We start from the raw sequence: 18,688 nt of genomic DNA, 5'->3' as shown, positions 1-18,688 counted from the left end.
GCTGTTATTCCATGACTTGTATTTAAATTGATAATTTTATGGATTGAGATAAAAAACCAATAATTCATATTAATATTTAGTATTACTTTTCTTATATTGGTCTGACATTTTTGGAGAGAAAATCAATTCGCTTTCTGTATTTTAGGTTTTAAAGAAAACACAAACAAAAAATGTAATTAAAAATCAAAATAATTGACAACAAATATAAAATAAAACATTTGTCGAGTGTTTTCCTATGTTTCTTTCTATTAAGTCGAAATAAAAAATATGAAGTGAATTATTTATGAATGTTTTATACAAATAGGCATTCTAAAATATAATTAAATTTTGTTCTGTGTGTTTGCCCTTTGTATTCGCTTAGTGTATTTCAAGTTGAAGTTGAATATGAAAAGTAATATGAATCCGAGTTTGAATTGCTTGCGCGGCGCTAAATTGAACGGTGCCACGCATCGCTTGACACTTGCCGCTTTAAGAATGCCCCCGCAAAAAAGAGGAGAAAGACGTGCTAGAAAAGAGAGGATGAGAGAAGAGAAAAGGGAGAGAAGGAGGAGGTGGACAGTAGATCAACACAAATCAAATCAAATTTACTCCGGGCCAAACGCAAACATGAAGCACTTAGCGGTGAGCTTGTTAAGAGCCGATCGCCGGCACAGCTATGTACATAAATATGTAAAAACTTATGTGGAGGCTCTTCAGATCATTCGGTCTTATCACGCCCCTGGGAACTCTCAACTCTTCAGATCCCGAAAACCGTTCAGCTTCTGTTGGCCGAATACCATTACATTTCTACCACCCAACATTTATAAGACGATTAAAAAATATGACTACAAATTACGAATTTTAATTAACTAGAAATCGATTATAATAGTTAATAATTTTGCTTTTTTGGGAACCTTCTGAAAGTTGAACTTATTCTTATCGCTGAAATAATTGAGTGGCAAATTGAGCATTTCATATTTATGGGTTTTTGAATGATTCTATTTAAAAGCGGCGATAAGCACGCCATTTACCTTGGAGATATGAAAAGGCGGGACGTACTTACACTTACATAGGTCATAAATATTTCAATTCAACTGACTTGTGCTGCTTTTTCTAAAACCATTTCGTTTTCTATGTACTGCAAGATAAAAAGCCTAATCTTTAGCTTAATAGTTTCAACAATGCAACTGAACATAGTAATATACTTGAATATACAATTCTATAGAACACAGTTTAAAATTATTTCCCTTTCAGAGTTTTCATTTATAGTTTTTTCTTTTTTTATTATTATTATTATTTGGGTTTTGTCAATTATATAGATACCCAAATAGATAGTCGGGTATTATCCTCAGCTGAGTATAATTACTTTGCTTAGGAGTCATATTTTCTCGCAGTGTACCGATTGATTTGCTCCCGCAGGGAGATGTGAGCCAACTGATCAAACTGACTGAGCGCCTGCCTGACTTACTGACCATATATGCACATTAATAACTCGAAAAGGCTTTTAGAACGCATTTGCATGGCAGCCGCTGCAGCAACAACATTTAATTTGCAACAAAAACAGCTCACCGATCGCGCCTGCAAATCAAGTTATACAACATTTCAAAATGCAATTTCAGCACACCCGCCTGGTATTTTGCTTTAGCTTTGTCTCTAGACTTGAATATTACTTTTTGTTGTTTATGGCAGCCATACACAAAACAGCTGTGTAAGCCAATACCAATTAATATTTATGTCTCATACGCCAGTGTTTGGTTGCAGTAACTGAGAAATTGGCCATTTGATATGCCACCCTCTCGATAAAACCCGGAGAAATGGGATCCATCGTTTGTTTATTTTAATGTTTTTAGCTTTTGCTACTTCGAAGTGTTTGGGAAATATATGGATTACTTGAAATATTAATTTTTGTTGCGTAAAAGTATGTTGTAGAATTTGTGAAAATTAATTTTGCGCAATACCCATTAGTGAATGGGCTCCTCGAGGCACCAAGGCAACTATGTAATAGGTAGATGAAAGAGTATCCGACTCCATGAAGTATATAAGTATATTATAGATGAGAATCACAAGTGGATTCTATCTAGCCATGTCCGTCTATTCGACCACATATTTCCAAAATGATCCAATTTCGGAAGTTAATGATGATTCTATAACAGCTTATAAATATACATCAACGCCATCTTTACTGTTTGCCGTGTTAATACAATTACAAGTGGCGCCATCTGTTAGGGTGATCATTGTAATACAATTTTTTTTTCTTTTCTTTTTTTTTTTACAAAGTGATTAGAGCACCCGAAATAAATGAGATCAGGACACAATGAGTCAGTCGAGCGGTCTGCAAGGACTCGTTTATTTAGATCAACTTAATCTAGCTTATATTATCGGCGATTGGCGACGTTCTTCTCGATCGGCTCTCTCTAGCTATATCTACATATATGTAGATCTCCTTCGTTCGTCGCAAATCCAGAGAAACTGTTTGAATATCACAAAGTGTTTTCGTTTTTGTTTTGGGCGCTGCTGCTGGCAGGTGTTTTCCTTTTTTTTTTTTATCAACTTTTTAGTTTTGTTTTATGTGTGGCAGGGGTGTGACAGTTGTAGCAGACATATATATGGGTTTATATATGCAGATATTCAATCTTTCTGCATACTTTTAGGCATCCGCATAGTCGATCACATCGGCCATTTGGACGGTCACATCGCTGCCGCCGGAGTGATCCGAGCCGGAGTCCATGTGCTCCATGGCCGCGAGACTGGCGGCGCCGTCGAGGCACTCAAAGCTGCGCCTCCGCTGACCCCTGACCTGTGACCTGTGACTTTGACTGTAGGCCGGCGGTGGGACCGGCTGGACCACCGGCATCATCTGTCTTTGGTTGTGCGCTGAGGTCAGCTGATTGGGATGGAATTGTGGTGAATTCTGGAGAGCCTGCCTCAGATCCTTGACAGCCCTTGGCGCTGTAGTTGACCCCTGTCCCTGTGACCCCGAGGGCGGTCGGCTGGTGGGCGTGGCACTCGGTGTGGAACGCCAAACTGGCGTGGCATAACTGGCCATCGTCGATGGCTGTTGTGTTTGTGGGGGCGTCAGGATGCGCATGGGCGTGGCATATTGATATGCCGGTGGCATGTCGTTCGCATCTGAGGAAAGAACCACATTTATATAGTCGATTAATAATGGATTATCTTAAATAAAAAACCATTTTATTCGGCAGTGCCAGAGAAAACATTAGTATGAAATAAATATAAAAGACAATGTTGAAGCATAGTTTTAGGCACTTATCTAAATGATTTCAAAAACCAAATGTTTTCTGTGGCACCATCCGATAATCTTACTAGTTAGACAGTTAAACATTTAAGCGAACTATAGCTAATATATATCTAGTTACAGTTACACATAGAGTCACAAATTACACGTACATAATCACCAAATAGTTTTACATAGAAAAAGAGCTATAGAGAGGGAAAATTAGAATCCATCACCATGTTTTTAGGGTTGTGGGAAACATTTAACTACATTTTGTTTTTTTTAGTACCTTTGTGGGTTAATGCGTTCCGCAATTGTGGATTTAGCCTTTTCTCTTTGTGTTTGTGGATCGACGCCTGCCAGCGAACTTGTGTGTGTGCTTATGTGTCATAATTCTGGATAGGTGTACAATAAACTCTACGTGCATGTGCGTAGATAAAGTGCTAACATACTTGCATAAAAAGATTTCAAAGTTGTGTACTGAATCGTGAATGGATCATGAATGTATCATGAATGGATCATAAATGGATCATAAAAAGATCGTAAATTGATCATAAATGGATGACAAATGGATCTGTTTTTTTTTTTCATTTTCTCATTGCATATCTGATGTAGATCCCACGATAATCTTGCCAAAGGTTTGGACTTCCAGTGTGTTGAACACTAAAGATTTGATTGCATAAAGGATAGCATATAAGGTCCCTATATTTATTTTCACGTATGTTATCCATGGTTAAATCGGGACTGTGAGTAGATCCTGTGTGGTGTTCGAGTTGACGGTTTTTGGGATTCCAGTGACTTAATAAATATTTGATAAATACCATAACTAATATCCTCTACACATGTAACTATAATATTTTGTTTTGATTATATATGTACAAGTTAGATACAACGGAATTAGACCCTATTCCCGAGTAGCGTTAGCTCAACCAATCATAGGGGTGGGGGGGGGGAGATTAATTAAGATTTTTGATTGGGGCGCGGAAGGAGGGGCCGGTTCTGGCCAGGATACTCCGACTCCCGGCCATTACGGCTATTGCTGTTGCAGTCCTGGCCGTACTTACTCGTTGCATTGATCGGCTCCGAGTACGTATTCTCGACAAGATGAATGGGCGGCGATGAGTAGTCACTGCAAATAAGCGGACGCTGTTGATCAGGTTCCTGGTAGACGGGCTCCTCATCGAAACCGCCCTCACTGGGATGCGGACTGGGGGCGCTTGGTGGCGGTAAAGGGGTGGCGCAGGTGGCATAGGGTTCGTTCTTTATGGGATTGTGACACTGGTCGATGTGCTTCAACAGGAGGGTCTCAATTTCCGCTGTCTTGGGTATGTTATCAAGTAATTCAAAGGTCCTCTTCAGGCACTCCTCTTTGCTGAAACGACCGTTTATTAGCTTCAGAATGCCCTTCCGTCTGGCATCACGCTTGTTCAGATCACTTGCCTGTTGAAGCAACTGAATGCGAATTATCTCGTCAATCTTACACTTCGCATTGTCATTGCCGCCGCCACCCCCGCCTCCACCGCCTCCACTTCGCCAGCACCTGAAGACGAAGTTGGCAATCACGAAAATCACGACACTCACGACGACGACACCAGCAATCCCGCAGGCTATCCAGGTGATGTGGTATTTGCTCGTACCGCTCAACTGATCGCTGGCCGACTTCATCACCCACAGACCACCGATGCAGTCGCGCATCGTCATATTGCCGCCGCACGCCTCGTTTACAAATCGTCGCAGAGATGTGCTGGTGGCATTGAAGCATACACCATGTCGATCCGCCACCCTGCACATAACCTCCGACTCCAGGTCGTGATCGGTTAGTGTCGGTAGCCAGGATTTGTCGCACGAGCACTCGTTACCCACGCGCACTTGATGGATGCGACAGGTGAAATTCAGGCTACCCGCCTGCGGATGCATCAGCATATTGTTGCGGAAACTGCAGTTGGAGGAGGCAATGTTCAGCTCACAGCGGCCATAGTTATCGAAGCTATTGTTCTCGATCGCCACTTGATCGGCCTGGCCGACACTCAGCCAATTGGGCTCCACATAATGCATTGTGTTGTTCCGGATCAATAGGTTTACGGCAACTATTTGGATGCCATTCGAGCTGATCTTTTTGATTCTGGAAGAGGAAGGAACATGTTTAACCATAGGTCGGCAAATAATGAAAATCCAAACTCACTTATTCCCAGTCATAATCATAGTGGTTATGCCGCTCTGGCTGATCGCCTGACCCTCGATAATGCCAATCTCCGTGCTCAGAATGGACACCTTGTCGCTGTGGAGCTTGTTGGTCAGCGCATGGGTTTCGATCACCGAGATATTGCACTTCTCGATTAACAGCTCCTTGATGCTGGTCACATCGAAGGCGTTGCTCATCACTCTGCCGATGCGGCAGCGCACCAGGCTCACCTTGCTCATGGACACACCAAAGATGCCCAACTGATCGATATTCGAGTCCTCCACACGAAGCTACAAGATCGATATTAAGTTGGTAATAGAAACCCACAATACACACGATGTACTCACATTTATCCTATAAGTGGCACTGCTGGGATTAAAGGCGTTCTTCCTCAGCTCCAGGTCCTTGATCCGCGTGAAGGTGCAATCCAGATTGGTCATCTGGAAGGCATTGGCGAACACCACTAACTTATCGACGTCATCCACCTGCAGTTTGAATTCCGCACCTGAAAGTTTGGAGATCAGTTTCCTGCTCTAGTCCGGGAGTTAAATTAAATCTTGGACTTACCAGGCAGGAATTTCTCTTGGAGAAACACCGACGACACCTTGCTGATCTCGATGTTCGGATAGCCGCCTTTGTTGTGCATAAAGGCATTGCGGGACATCTCCACCTGGTCGTTATCCTGCACTCCGATCACGCCGAAATAGTTCACCTGGTTGCCCTGGAAGAAGTTCTCGTGCAGGACGAACTGTGTGTTAGCCGTCAGTCGCACCTCGATATTCCTGATATTCAGCGGCACCGAGTATTTATCGTCAAAAACACTCGACAGCTGTTGGGGGATAAACAGAAAGAGAGATTCAAGTGAGAAAGTGGCTAAAAGCACTTTTAAAACTAAGTAAGATGTAAACAATTTAATTACGAAATGATTAAGATAAGAAAAGTCATCTGTTGTGGAAAACATACACGATATCTGACTGCTTGCAGTTATGTTTAAACTTCATTTCCCAATAATTTATAATAGAATTGCTTGATTTTCAAGATTGTTACATAGGTGTGTCGGTTTATATAGTCCCAATAAACATATAACGCCCACTTAGGTATCATAAAAAGTATTTATTTTATTAACGTGCTGCAAACTCACGACACAAGTCACAATAAAACATATATTTTTTTATAATATCTAACTGAATGCAATATTTTAATAATAATAAAAATCAGTGCCGTAGCTTTTAGTATTCTGAATCTATTTAAAATTCTGAGCGACAACCAAAGCAAATTTCAAAGTAGGAACCAAGTGCAATTTGCAATGATGTGTGGCTTTCAAGAAATAAGCATATATCAAGTTATTTAGCACTTCTTTTGGCACAAATGACTCAGAAATTCATAGGCTGTTAAGCAGTTTTTGTTTGTGAAACTGGGAGACTGAAAAACGGGGAGTTGCCAGACACTTGCCGCAGTTGCAATCTCTTTCTTTTTTTTTTTTTTTGAAATATTGCTGCTGTGGAGTTGCTGTTGCCGGGGGGCTTTGACGCTTGACTTACATTTCTTGCGGTCTGTATCCCTCACTCTTGTGTTATTTTTAAACGCAGTGTCTGCGACAACAACAATGGGAGCTGCAGCAACAGCAACAGCAGCAGCAATAGCAACAGCAGCAACAACAGCAACACAAACAGCAGCAACATCAGACGACGACGACAACAACGGCAACTTGACCGCAACGTTCATTGCTCCATTGAAGAACCCCAACTGGAACTCGAACTCAAACTCGAACCATCACCCGAGGGTGCAATTTTCTCATTAAATTAAGTGAAAATAGTTGCAACTCAAAGTACTGGCTGGTTGACGATGAGATGTCCACGACATGCGGCCACTAATGACGCTGATGATCTTGTTGTTGATCACGTTGAAGTGCCCAAGATCTTCCTCATTGCGTTAATGAATCCGGATTATCATGACCCTATGTATGTAAACGGAAAGCAGAGCAAATCTCAATATATCCCAGAATCTCAGAGTCTTTTGATAAGATAACATAGTACAAGGTGGCCCAAATACATGTGGCCCATGAGTTTCTTGAATATAACTTTTTAGAATAAGACAATTCAATTTTCGTTTTCACAGGCATTTATCTTTCGGTATCGCCGCTATTTCACGCTCAATGTAAGCTTTAAGTTCAGCCAAAGTCCGTGGCTTATTGATGTACACTTTGGATTTCAAATATCCACACAAATAAAAGTCGAGTGGCCATTTTTGGATACCAAGCGACCAGGGAAGAATGAATTTAGTATATATATCGTGGCAGCTGCAGTATGGCATAAACCGCCATCTTGTTGAAACCAGAAGTTACGCATCCGCTTCCGATAACGCTTCCCCGTCATAGAGAGGCTTTTCGTGGATTATTTGTGGAATTTCGCTGACGTAGTAGCGGCAGTTTTGTTCATTTACCGTTCCATTCAGTGAGAAGTGTGCCTCGTCACTCATGATAAAAAAGGGCACATTTTGTAATCAGGGAAAAGGCGATATTTATTACCTTGGATCATAATAAATGCCTGTAAAAACGAAAACTGAATTGTCTTTTTCTAAAAAATGAATGAAAATCAAGAAACACATGGGGCACATGTATTTGGGCCACCCTGTAGCTCGTTGAGAAACAGAGAACCTTTTTTTAACTAGCTTCTACTTTTAGTCATCAAAAAATTACTCCACTTTTTTTATACCCGTTACTCGTAGAGTAAAAGGGTATATTGTATTCGTGCAAAAGTATGTAACAGCTAGAAGGAAGCGTTTCCGACCCTATAAAGTATATATATTCTTGATCAGGGTCACTAGCCGAGTCGATATAGCCATGTCCGTCTGTCCGTCTGTCTGTCCGTCTGTCTGTCTGTCTGTCTGTCTGTCTGTCTGTCTGTCCGTATGAACGCTGAGATCTCGGAAACTATAAAAGCTAGAAGATTGGCATTTTGCATGCAGATTCTAGGAGTTCCTACGCAGCGCAAGTTTGTTTCAAAAAGGTGCCACGCCCCCTTTAACGCCCACAATCGCTTATATGCGATTTTAAAAATTTAAATATTTCGGAAAAGTAAAAATGCAGTTTTATTGCGTTTATCAATACATATCGAAATGTAGAAGAAATTTTTCAAATCGGACCATTCGTTAAAAAGTTATGCGTGATCAAAGTTTCTATCTCCATCTCCCTCGCACTCCCTTTACCTGAGTAACGGGTATCTGATAGTCGGGACACCCGACTATAGCGTTCTCTCTTGTTTTGTTTATTTAATAACTTCGGCCCACTTGGAAAATTTCTCAATTCAAATACAAGCAAATAAAGTCTTTCGATTATTTCTTTGTAATACTATGAAAGTCATTCACAATATTGATGAATAATCAACCATTTCGGACATCGTATTATATCTGACTGTTTTTTATTTCATTTCTGTTGACTGTGATTAACTCACAAATAATTCTCTCTGCCCAGTTGCAGTTCTTATCGCCAGAAAATTGGAGCTAATTTACGGACAAACTGGCCTTCCAATTCTGATTAAGTCGCAGTTGCAAAAGCTGGTGAAATACTTGCATCAAAGATTTTTTTATCTTTGGTCTTTTTTGACCATTATGGCAGACAAGTTTTTAACTTTCAAGTAATTTTACTATATTTACTATATACTCGTATATAAATAAATAATAAAGGAATACCCATTGAAATTGGTTAAAGAAAAACTGAAATTGTGTGGTATATGAGCAAAAATATCAATAAACAGAATTCAATTTTATCAATGAAATGAATTGAAATTGAAAACCAATAGAAACTTAAGCTTTTGTGTATATTTCTGATTGTAAAAAGTCGGAAAACGTTATTCATTTAATGGAGTCTTTACGGATTTACGAAATTAAGTGAATTAATCGGTGTTTCAAGCATCCAACATTGTAATTCATGTAAGTTCACGTTTTCACATTCCCTGAAGTTTTCTGCAAAGTAATCGGTTTTAAATAATAAATATTAATTTCACGGGCACTACTGTAAATTCAAGTGTCTTTCGCTTCGGGTTGCATTGTTTTTTTTTTTGTTTTTTTCCAAGATAGTTTTGTTTTCATTACCAGTATCGACCTTTAGGGGGCGTAAGTGCCTACGTGCTTTGGTACAGACACCTCAGCATATCAACCGCTTGCACTTGATTTCAAATGAAGCTAAATTATTGCAAGACTTAAACTTATTTACAGTAGCTGCCAAAGCAAAGAAAAGCCGTTTTCATGACTGGATTTTTCTTGAAGGGAAGAAAGATTATCGCTATAAATAATTTTCTGACGATCTTTGCACTATCTTTGCATGATCTGCTTGCAATACTTGAAAGTGTATAGAATCTTCGTCTTTAATGTGCTTCTGTTGGCGTGAATAAAATTCGTAATTTTTGTCGTCTTCGCAGTTGCCATAATGGGGGAAAAAAAAAGAGGACAAAAAAGAGGGGGAGGGAGGTGGAGCGGGGTGGCATTGTAATTATAATGCAGGCCTCGATCTGAAAGTCTGGCCACCTGCTCTTTCGTCTGCTGGCCTCGTTTGTGGGTTCAATGTCTTTGGATCTGAACCTGAATCTGGATCTCGAACTGGATCTGGATCTGGATCTTTGGCCACAGCTGCATTAGCTTTATCCCTCTTTTTGCTTTTCTTGCCGAGATTTCTCATCTTCTTTGTTGTTATTATTTCTTGCCCTCTCTCTTCCTTCCTTCCTCCCCCCTTTTTTTTTTCTCGGTCTGTTTGTTACACGCCTTTGGGCGCAATTTCTTTCAATTGCTCCAGTTTCTCGCTCTTTTCTCCTCTTAAAGAGGAAGTCTCAATTACGTGTGAGTTTTAATTTGCTTGTTTGTCTGACAGACAGTTTTTCCACCCTCTTTCCTACCCCCTCCGTTTCCTCTGTTTTTCCTACTCCCCTTTGCCCCACGGTTCTTCTTCTTCATTCGGTTTCAAGTTTATGGGAACCATCAGTCGAAAAGGAAAAACAAACAAATTTGTGGCCAAAACGTCTAAAAAGTTTATGAAGTTCCATCTCATCAGCCGGCGTCAATATATCGTCACATACATATGTACGTATATATATATGTTTATAAATATGGCTTATACAGAGTACAAAACATACACAAAAACACAAATTAGTCATACAAAATGAACTGATATCAAAAGTGGTGTTTTTAGCATTTTAAAATAATTAGGGTACTCACAAATATACATATTAAGCAAGAGAAATGTTTACGTTAAAAATACTTGAGATTACCTGAGAAACATACTGCTTTGTTCTAGATAATATCAGTATTTGCAAATACCTTCAAAATAAACAAGTCTTAAAGGAGTTGTAGTACTTTAGTTTGAAAACATTTTGTCAATACATTTTTCAATCCGAAAAAGTAACCTAAATATCTATGCTTTATTTGCATAATTGAAATTCGGATTAAAGTTATCCTTAATAAAGCTTTTTTTCCTGTGTATATATATGAACTGCCTATTCAGATCTAGGCTCTATATATAGAACCTCGCACTCACTGACTGATCCAAACCGATCTCTAGGCGCTTTTCTCCAAAAGATTCCTCTCACGATTTTCACATTTTCCGGGCATTTTTCGTCGGCGACAACTTTAAGCGATATATTTTTGGAACGGAATCAGATAGGATGGAGTATGGAGTATGTAGTATGGAGCATGGAGCATGGAGCATGGAGCATGGAGGATGGAGGATGGTCAGGGGGCGGAGGGCGTGGCAGACAAGCGGAAATAGCTGCCGTCGCCTGGCTGGAAGTGCCAAAACCAACAACAGAACATAAATAACCAAACAAAGCCAATTAAAAATAAATTATGATCCACCTCTCGCTCTCTTCGGTATTTGTGTCTATATCTTTTATTTGCGCCCGGGAAAAAAACGGGAGACTAAAAATCGAAATTCAAGCGGCATGCTGGTCACATGGCCAGAAAATGGGAAAAGGACTTTCCCAATCTATTTCCCACACATACGCGCCGTAGCGAATGCATCTGGTATCGGCGCATTATCTGTATCTGCGAGGTTCAACCTCGACACGTTTGGCTGGGAAAATGACTACGTGACTTGCTGCCAGAGCATTCTTCATGTGGTTCTTTTCTTTTTCGAATAATATTAATGCCCAGATAAGCCAATCTGGATATGTCCGTCGGAGGCGTGGCAATGGATTTTTACGAAAGAAATTTCGACTGCGATTACATCGCAAAACAGTTTTTCTATCAGTTTGCGATTTTAAGGTAACAGCCAAACACAAAACAAATTTACCAATTTTTTATATGATGGCCAATAAAAGCTTCCTGTTTTTATTTACAAGTCAAAGAAAAGCAGGTGGCAAATATAATAAAAAAAAGGACAGCGGAAAAATAAATATTGTCGCTTGGCGCAGAGATAACAACAAATCTAACAAATCTAAATCTACTTCCTAAAGGTTAAAGTTAACTAATAACTTGCCAAAACAATGTTTACCTGACAAACCAAAAAAAAAATGGATTTTGTACTTTCTATCTAAAGAATAATTCATATAAATTTGTATGAAGTATCTATCTATTATTCACTAGCCTATTTATTACTTCATTTTATTAAGAATCTTAACTCAATATAAAAACATTTCTAGAAGACTATATCATTAATCATAACATTAGTTGAGATCAACGGGTAAATATACCAGATATTACCAAAAGTATAGAAATGTTCTTATGAATTTAATATCTGGTCAATCTGTAAACCTCATTCCGAATGGTTTATGTTTATATGGTTTTATGGATTTCTGCTTTATGGTTTAGAGATTTGAGTCATGTGCAGCCATATTATGTATACACATCGATTGCATATGTTTTGTAAATGTTTTCATTTCCATATCGAAGTGGAAAACGAGGTTTCCGTGGCTGTGTGTTTGGAAAAAAGTTGTTTACCGATTAGCGGAATTATTGGCAAAATTAAATCGAATGCACATTTTTCGCCGATGCCTCTACTCTCGCTTTTTTTTTTGTATCTCGATCTTTAGGCACCTCCTGGGGCGCTGTCTTCAGATTTTTCTTGTTTCTGTGGCCCACCTCATTGCATTCACACTCCTCTTCTCTTTCTTCCTCTTAGCGATTCTTTGTTGTTTTATTGTTGTTTTGTGGAACGAGCATTCAATTTGTGGCAATTGATGGATTTTTAGCAGCTCGCAGCCATAACATTTGGTCCCAAGTAGTTTAAGTAGCCATTCGAAATGGGAATTTAAGTAGGCGCATTCCACTAAAACAGAAACACTCGGAATGAAAACCCCCTCCCCTCCATTTCCTTTTTTCCTTGCAGAGGGAAAAAATGTTCCCAATTTTTTTTTGGCCTGTTACTTTAAGGAAAAAAAGCATGTGTAACAAAACTGTATAAAAAGTATTATTTCAAATATATATGTATGAAAGAAAAGATCCAGTATAACTCCTTTGGAAATAGAAAATTTAGAGATAGAAATAAAACTTTTCACTTAATAAAAATCCAGCTAAAAAAAGTTGCGGCATTTGTTAACTCTAACCTCATGTTAACTCTTACCTCATGTTAACTATAACCTCATGTTAACTCTAACCTCATGTTAACTCTAACCTCATGTTAACTCAAACCTCATGTTAACTCTAACCTCATGTTAACTTCTGAAAGCGATCCGAATTTTTTCAGTGCACCCTTTCTTTGTTTGAGTCTCATATGATTGAACTGCTTTTGCTTTGAGTTGTTCTCGGTTTTTTCCGGTGTTTTCCAGCTGCCGACACTACATAAGAGGTCTTTTTGGCTTATTACTGTCAATCTATAGATTTTAAGTGGGATGGGTTGGAAAAGTGGGTGGAATGCATTTCCACTCGTTTCTGTTCTCCATCCGTTTTCGGTTTCCAATTCCCTTTCTGTTTTGGGTTCTGTTTTCGATAGTCTGTCCACTTCGCACATAGAAAACTGAACATGAACAGCAAATAAATAAAATTCTGTATCTACAAGATGACGACACATGCGACGCACACACTCATTCAATCGCTCACAAAGAAAAGATAAGCGGAGGGTGAAAGGGAAAGCGGGGAGAAAGGCGGAGAAATGAGAGGGGATGAGGGGAAAAAAAGTGCCACCCGCTTAGCCCACATCCGCTGGAAAAAGCGTCTAAGTTCAGTCAATTACTGAGGAAGTGCAGAATTCAACGACTTCGTAAACGATAGAAGATATATGTTCATCTATTAAAAACGCGAGAGAGATATTTTTGGTCAAAGCAAACAAAACAAAGGTCTTATATCTTCAAGATACTAAATATATACATCCATACGCATCTTTCAAGAACACATAAGTAGAGCATTTGGATTATTGATTACTGATTTATGAATAGAAATGGCTATTAATTCTCGGAACTGCACTCTGATTTGTTTTATAAACATATGGTGATAGAATTTGAAGAAATCTTCTTTTTCTACTTGTATTTAGAGTTCAATTCTCTGGTAAATTAAATTATTTTCTATAGACGCATGCATATAGTGCAAATAATTAAAATGACCTTGCTATTTCGCGTTAATCGAGGTACTTTTAAGCTTTTATCAATTAAATATGGCAAGTATATAATTAAGTGCATGTGATCTATGTACATTATTAAAACCATTATTCGTATTATAGCTTCATATCTTCGTGGAAATACAAATATAAATAGCAATCACTTGCATTTTCTATTTTTCTTATGCGTTATATTCTTTATAATTTTTCTTCAGGAAATTAGTACTTAGTTAAATTGACTATATAATTTTAAAAATTAGGTTTAAATGCTTTTTCCTTATAGAGCTTATTGTAAAATGAGAAGGTATTCAATTTTTACTGACATTATTCGAAATTGCATTTTTGTATGAAACATAATATGGTTAATTCCCGATTTTATTTTCATGAATTTTAAATGTAAACATTACAATATAATTTTTTAAATCCTGTGCGGAATACAGCCTGGAAATATATTTTGTATATGTTATGAAAATATCCAAAGATTGCATATTGTCTACAAGAAGTCGATTTGCTGGCCATAAATTTACTCTTCAATCACTTGCACTTGCTCGCTTGTTTTTTTCATTTCGGAGAGCCACAGAGAGCAGCAACAAATGCACACACGCACACCTGACTCATTAGCATAACCTGTCGAACGGGTTGGCTGCCAAAAAGAGGGAGGGGGGGCGGTACTACCTTATAGGGAGGGTGGGAAGAGGAAGAGGGAGCGGCGACGGCGCCGCCTTCTTTCGTTTTGTTCTTTCATTCATTTTATTTTGCACGCAGCTCTGGCTTTTGTTTACATTCCGATTCAGCGTGCTATTAATCAAAAAGTGCTCGCAACGCATTTCAAAACAGCGAATTTTCCTCAAGACCGGAAAACGCTGAAAAACTATAATTTTCCCCAAATTCCATGGTCGGAAAGTGAAGTACATTTTAGCCATCAACAGAAATAATAAACTGTTTCAGATAGTTTGGTTTTTAAAATCTTATTAGTATGCTATTCTAAATTTTCCACTAATTTCGGATTATTCTTTTCTTGCGGATAATATTTTTATGTTCATTTCTAACGATCTAAAAAACAGCAAGTTTGTTTTACATTTCCCAAAAAGATAAATTAAATTGCATAAGCCATTTCACCAAAACATTAAAAATATTATTTTCTTATTAAAAATAACATTTTAGTAAATCCCAGATAATAATAATTTTGATAAGAATGGATGACCCATATTGGTCATTAAATAAAATTTATGTATTCAAAATGACTCATAAAAAATAAACAAATCAGTTGTGTGTACAATGTACATTTTTTTTTTTACTTATGGCAGCCACCATTTTAGTCATTAAATCATAAGTAATTTCAGCGAACTGCAGAGTATGCTGAATACAAATATATTTTCCATTTTCCAAATCTGGTCGTTACTAAATAAACAACCACGTATGTGAGTCAACAATCGCCGTAGAAAAGCCAAAGTGATTCCTGATTTGTGTGCGCTCACTTATCGCCGCCACTGTCCCTGCGCCTTTTATTTATCAGCCCCTCCCTCCTCTTCTTCCTCCTCCACCACCAGCTTCTGTTTCTGCGCTTTTCTTTGTTCTATCCGCCTGACTCGTCGTTGAGTTAAATTTTAGTTTACTTTGGCAGTTAGCTGCCAAAAGCTTCCACATATGCGTAAAATGTGTGTATGCCGCCTGTGTACAGTGGCCATTTGATGTCCAACGCCTGATTACAGAAATGATAACTGCCACTTAATAACCACTAAATAAAATCAAATAGTGCTATATAAGGATTTTAGTGGTTAAATTACTGTTACTCTTAGTGATATACGGTGTTTATTTCTTGTCTATAAAAAGCAAGTCACACGCCAGTGATTACCTGATTATACGTCATTTTGGTTATCATAGTCACTCAAGATTACTATTAATGACTAATTTATCTGTACATATGTATTACAACAACATTACTATTTAAAATGTTTTAAAAGAAATAGCACTGTTGCTGAATGCACCCAGTTTACGTGAAAAACGTTGTTGAGCCATTAATAACTGCAATTATCGCTTGCAATGGCTATAAGTGGTCAAAATGCGAACATTTGCCCAATATTTTGTGGCCAAACGGAATTCAAAAAGGCCATAACCAAGCTACACTTTTCTTATACAATAACTGCTTGCTGTGTAAAAAAGCTAATTCCATTTAAAAATGTCACACACAAAATCCGATTCAAACATTTTTCGCTAATTAAAAATGCAAGGTTAACGAATTTAGGAGTGGCCGTTGTAACAATGATACATGTTTCAGTTGGATCTCCGCTAGCTTTAAGTGTTTTTAGGGTCAAAACAGCTGTCGCGAGCGAAAAAGATAAGCTGCAGTTCGATTGTGCAGAAAGTTTACTTCTTGGAAAATTCTTGATTTGCCGAGCTTATTGGGCTTTCTTAGCCATGAGTTCGAAAATTCTAGAGGCCGGCTGCACTTTTGGAGCTTTTTTCTTGACTGGCTTAGTTAAAATGGCGTCTTGCTTTTTTTTCACTACATAAATGTGTTTTTTTTATAAGGTTTTCATTTCTATTACCGAAATCCAATATTTTATTTGCAATATTAGTTATTACTATACAAATTTAAATAATATGTTCTGGTTCTTTTTAAATGCCAGAGATAAGAGCTTTTTTGATAAACATATATTTAAATATGACGAATTTTATGGTAGATTTCAGAATAAATTAGTAATTGCATATAAAAACTCTTTTGTCACAACCACAAAAAAAAAAAACATAAGCATAAAATCCCCATTATATTTTTAACCAAAAAAAAAAAACTAGAGTATTTAAACGGCGTGCTGTGATTAAGATATATCAAATTGATGACCAATTAAGTAATATTGAAAACCGCTTTTGTCCGGCTGCGGTTATGAGTGACACCTCAACCGAAACTCACCGTCTTATTTCTCTGGAAGTCGCATATGGCCTTTGGGATGGGGCAGAGGCAGTGGTCGCATAGATCGTCCCGTTTTGCCCAGGGGGCGGGGTCCTGCCCCCCACCGATTTGCGAATGTCCGCGGAGAGGTAGGCGAGTGTAGCGCTCAGAATAGGCGTTTACATCATCGAGTGCCGATGTCACAATTAAGATACCGAGAAGGGTTCGAGTTATCAATCCCAATGAATCCATCGTGTTTACGTGCTTCATCTCCTTCACTATTTTTTCACTTTCTTTTCTTGTTTGTTTTTCTTGCAAAACAGTTTCGTTTTCGTTTGGCAGTGGATTTGCCCCAACTATATGTGTAATAAAAAGCCGTTTCGGGCACTCCGCACTATCGCCCTCTTTTCTTTTTGGCAGCGATCTTTTAAGGGGTCGCACTAAAGCACATATTAATTCTGCTCTTCGTCATCCACAGAAATTAAAAAAAAAAACAATAAGAAAAAGGCAACAAAAAAATATACAAAAGAACGCCGCGAATCTCGATTGGAAAGAAATTATAAACACAAATGCTGACCCGCACGACGATACTTGTTGCTCACTCAATGGCAGCTCGACCGCAAATGAAATGTTGGAGCGGTTAGTGATCTAGCGTTACCCGTTCCATTCCATTCGTACTTCCATTTCGATAAGCGCAAAAGATACATATGTATATGGTAGTGCTCTCGCTCTCTCTGGGCTGTTTACCATAAAAGAGGGTTTCGTCATCGTATGCGTAATACACTGCGGCGATCGTGGATAGCGTTAAAGGTTATATTAGCTTGATCAGGATCAATAGCCGAGTCGATCTAGTTCTGTAAACGTTAGGAATTCATATTCTATTGATGCATATGAAACGCAATATTCTTTTTTAAGTTGGCCACGCACACCTAAAGATACATTTTTATATTGGGCGCAATATATTTCATCTATCAAATATCAATTCATATTTGTGTCCCAGGTCAAATATAAGCCAAATCACCTCTTAAAGATTCATTAAAACTAATTCATGGAAACTCTTCTATGTTTTCAGAGCTCAAAAATTTCTGTTTTTCGATAATTTAAACGTAAACAAAATATAATTGGTATAATTTTAATGAAATTGCAAATTTAAGTGGAGCTCTTCTTATGTTTATAATTAATTGGAGAGGAATGGTGGAAATGAAATAGTTTCGTGTAGTGTATGCCTCTCCCAATTTTTTTTTCTCTATCTCTCGGTCACCTCACAGCTGATCTCTGCCTTTTCTCGGTCGGGCTTTTCGATAAATTAAATCAGCTGAACCGCTTTTATTTCATTTCATGCTGAGTCCAGTCCATATTATACATATTTGTTTGTATAAAAGAAGAAGACGAGTCGGGAAAGATAAACCGGAGAAGGAGAAAGAACAAGACCAGATGAAATCCACTTTAAGTCGCCCTTTATTGTGATCTTTTGTCATCCACTGCATATTTTAATACCCTCTTTATGCTAGTGAATTACAAATTTGGTCTTTGAACACATTTTCATTTAATGTTAATATGTTGACGACACCAAAAGTCTAACTTTGTAGATTTATTTTATGTAAATATCTAGATACATAAGTACGTACCGTTTTTACATATTTGATAAGCAAAATCAAGCGATACGGAAAGAAATTTTATAAATTTTGGCTTTTATAGATCTATAAATAGATCTTATTATTACTTAGACTGCGTTTGGCTTCCAACTGATTCATAGGGCGATAAGCCTTTAGACTTTAGATAAAGAGATAATAAAAATAATATATATATATTAGAATGGCAAAGGGCACTTTGAGGTGGAAGTTGGGAGGATGGGCTGGTAGATTTAATTGCAAGTATTAGAAA

General features: G+C 38.1%; 2 protein-coding genes across 3 annotated transcripts in view; one reads left to right on the top strand and one right to left on the bottom strand.

The window, feature by feature from the left end:
* Window positions 1-18,688, top strand: part of LOC108049002 (E3 ubiquitin-protein ligase highwire) — a 58,365-nt gene that overhangs the window by 25,094 nt on the left and 14,583 nt on the right. The gene's annotated exons all lie outside the window — the stretch shown is intronic.
* LOC108049003 lies at window positions 2,295-17,423 on the bottom strand. 2 transcript variants are annotated; one of them, XM_017129988.2, is made up of 7 exons: window positions 17,382-17,419; window positions 16,826-17,262; window positions 5,964-6,225; window positions 5,744-5,901; window positions 5,397-5,686; window positions 4,279-5,336; window positions 2,295-3,108 (listed from the first exon to the last, which is right to left on the bottom strand). In XM_017129988.2, the coding sequence occupies exons 2-7, from the start codon at window positions 17,072-17,074 to the stop codon at window positions 2,627-2,629; spliced, it is 2,499 nt and encodes an 832-aa protein (XP_016985477.1). In that variant the 5' UTR covers window positions 17,075-17,262; window positions 17,382-17,419; the 3' UTR covers window positions 2,295-2,626. The 2 variants fall into 2 exon arrangements, with proteins under 2 accessions (XP_016985477.1, XP_016985478.1); XM_017129989.2 differs by lacking the exon at window positions 2,295-3,108 and having other exon boundaries at window positions 4,431-4,586; window positions 4,655-5,336; window positions 16,826-17,423.

The sequence above is a fragment of the Drosophila rhopaloa genome, unplaced genomic scaffold, assembly GCF_018152115.1.
Source record: "Drosophila rhopaloa isolate 14029-0021.01 unplaced genomic scaffold, ASM1815211v1 contig_3, whole genome shotgun sequence".
Classification (NCBI taxonomy): domain Eukaryota; kingdom Metazoa; phylum Arthropoda; class Insecta; order Diptera; family Drosophilidae; genus Drosophila; species Drosophila rhopaloa.
Note: the sequence above shows the minus strand (reverse complement) of the source record. Positions and strands in the feature narration are given on the sequence as shown.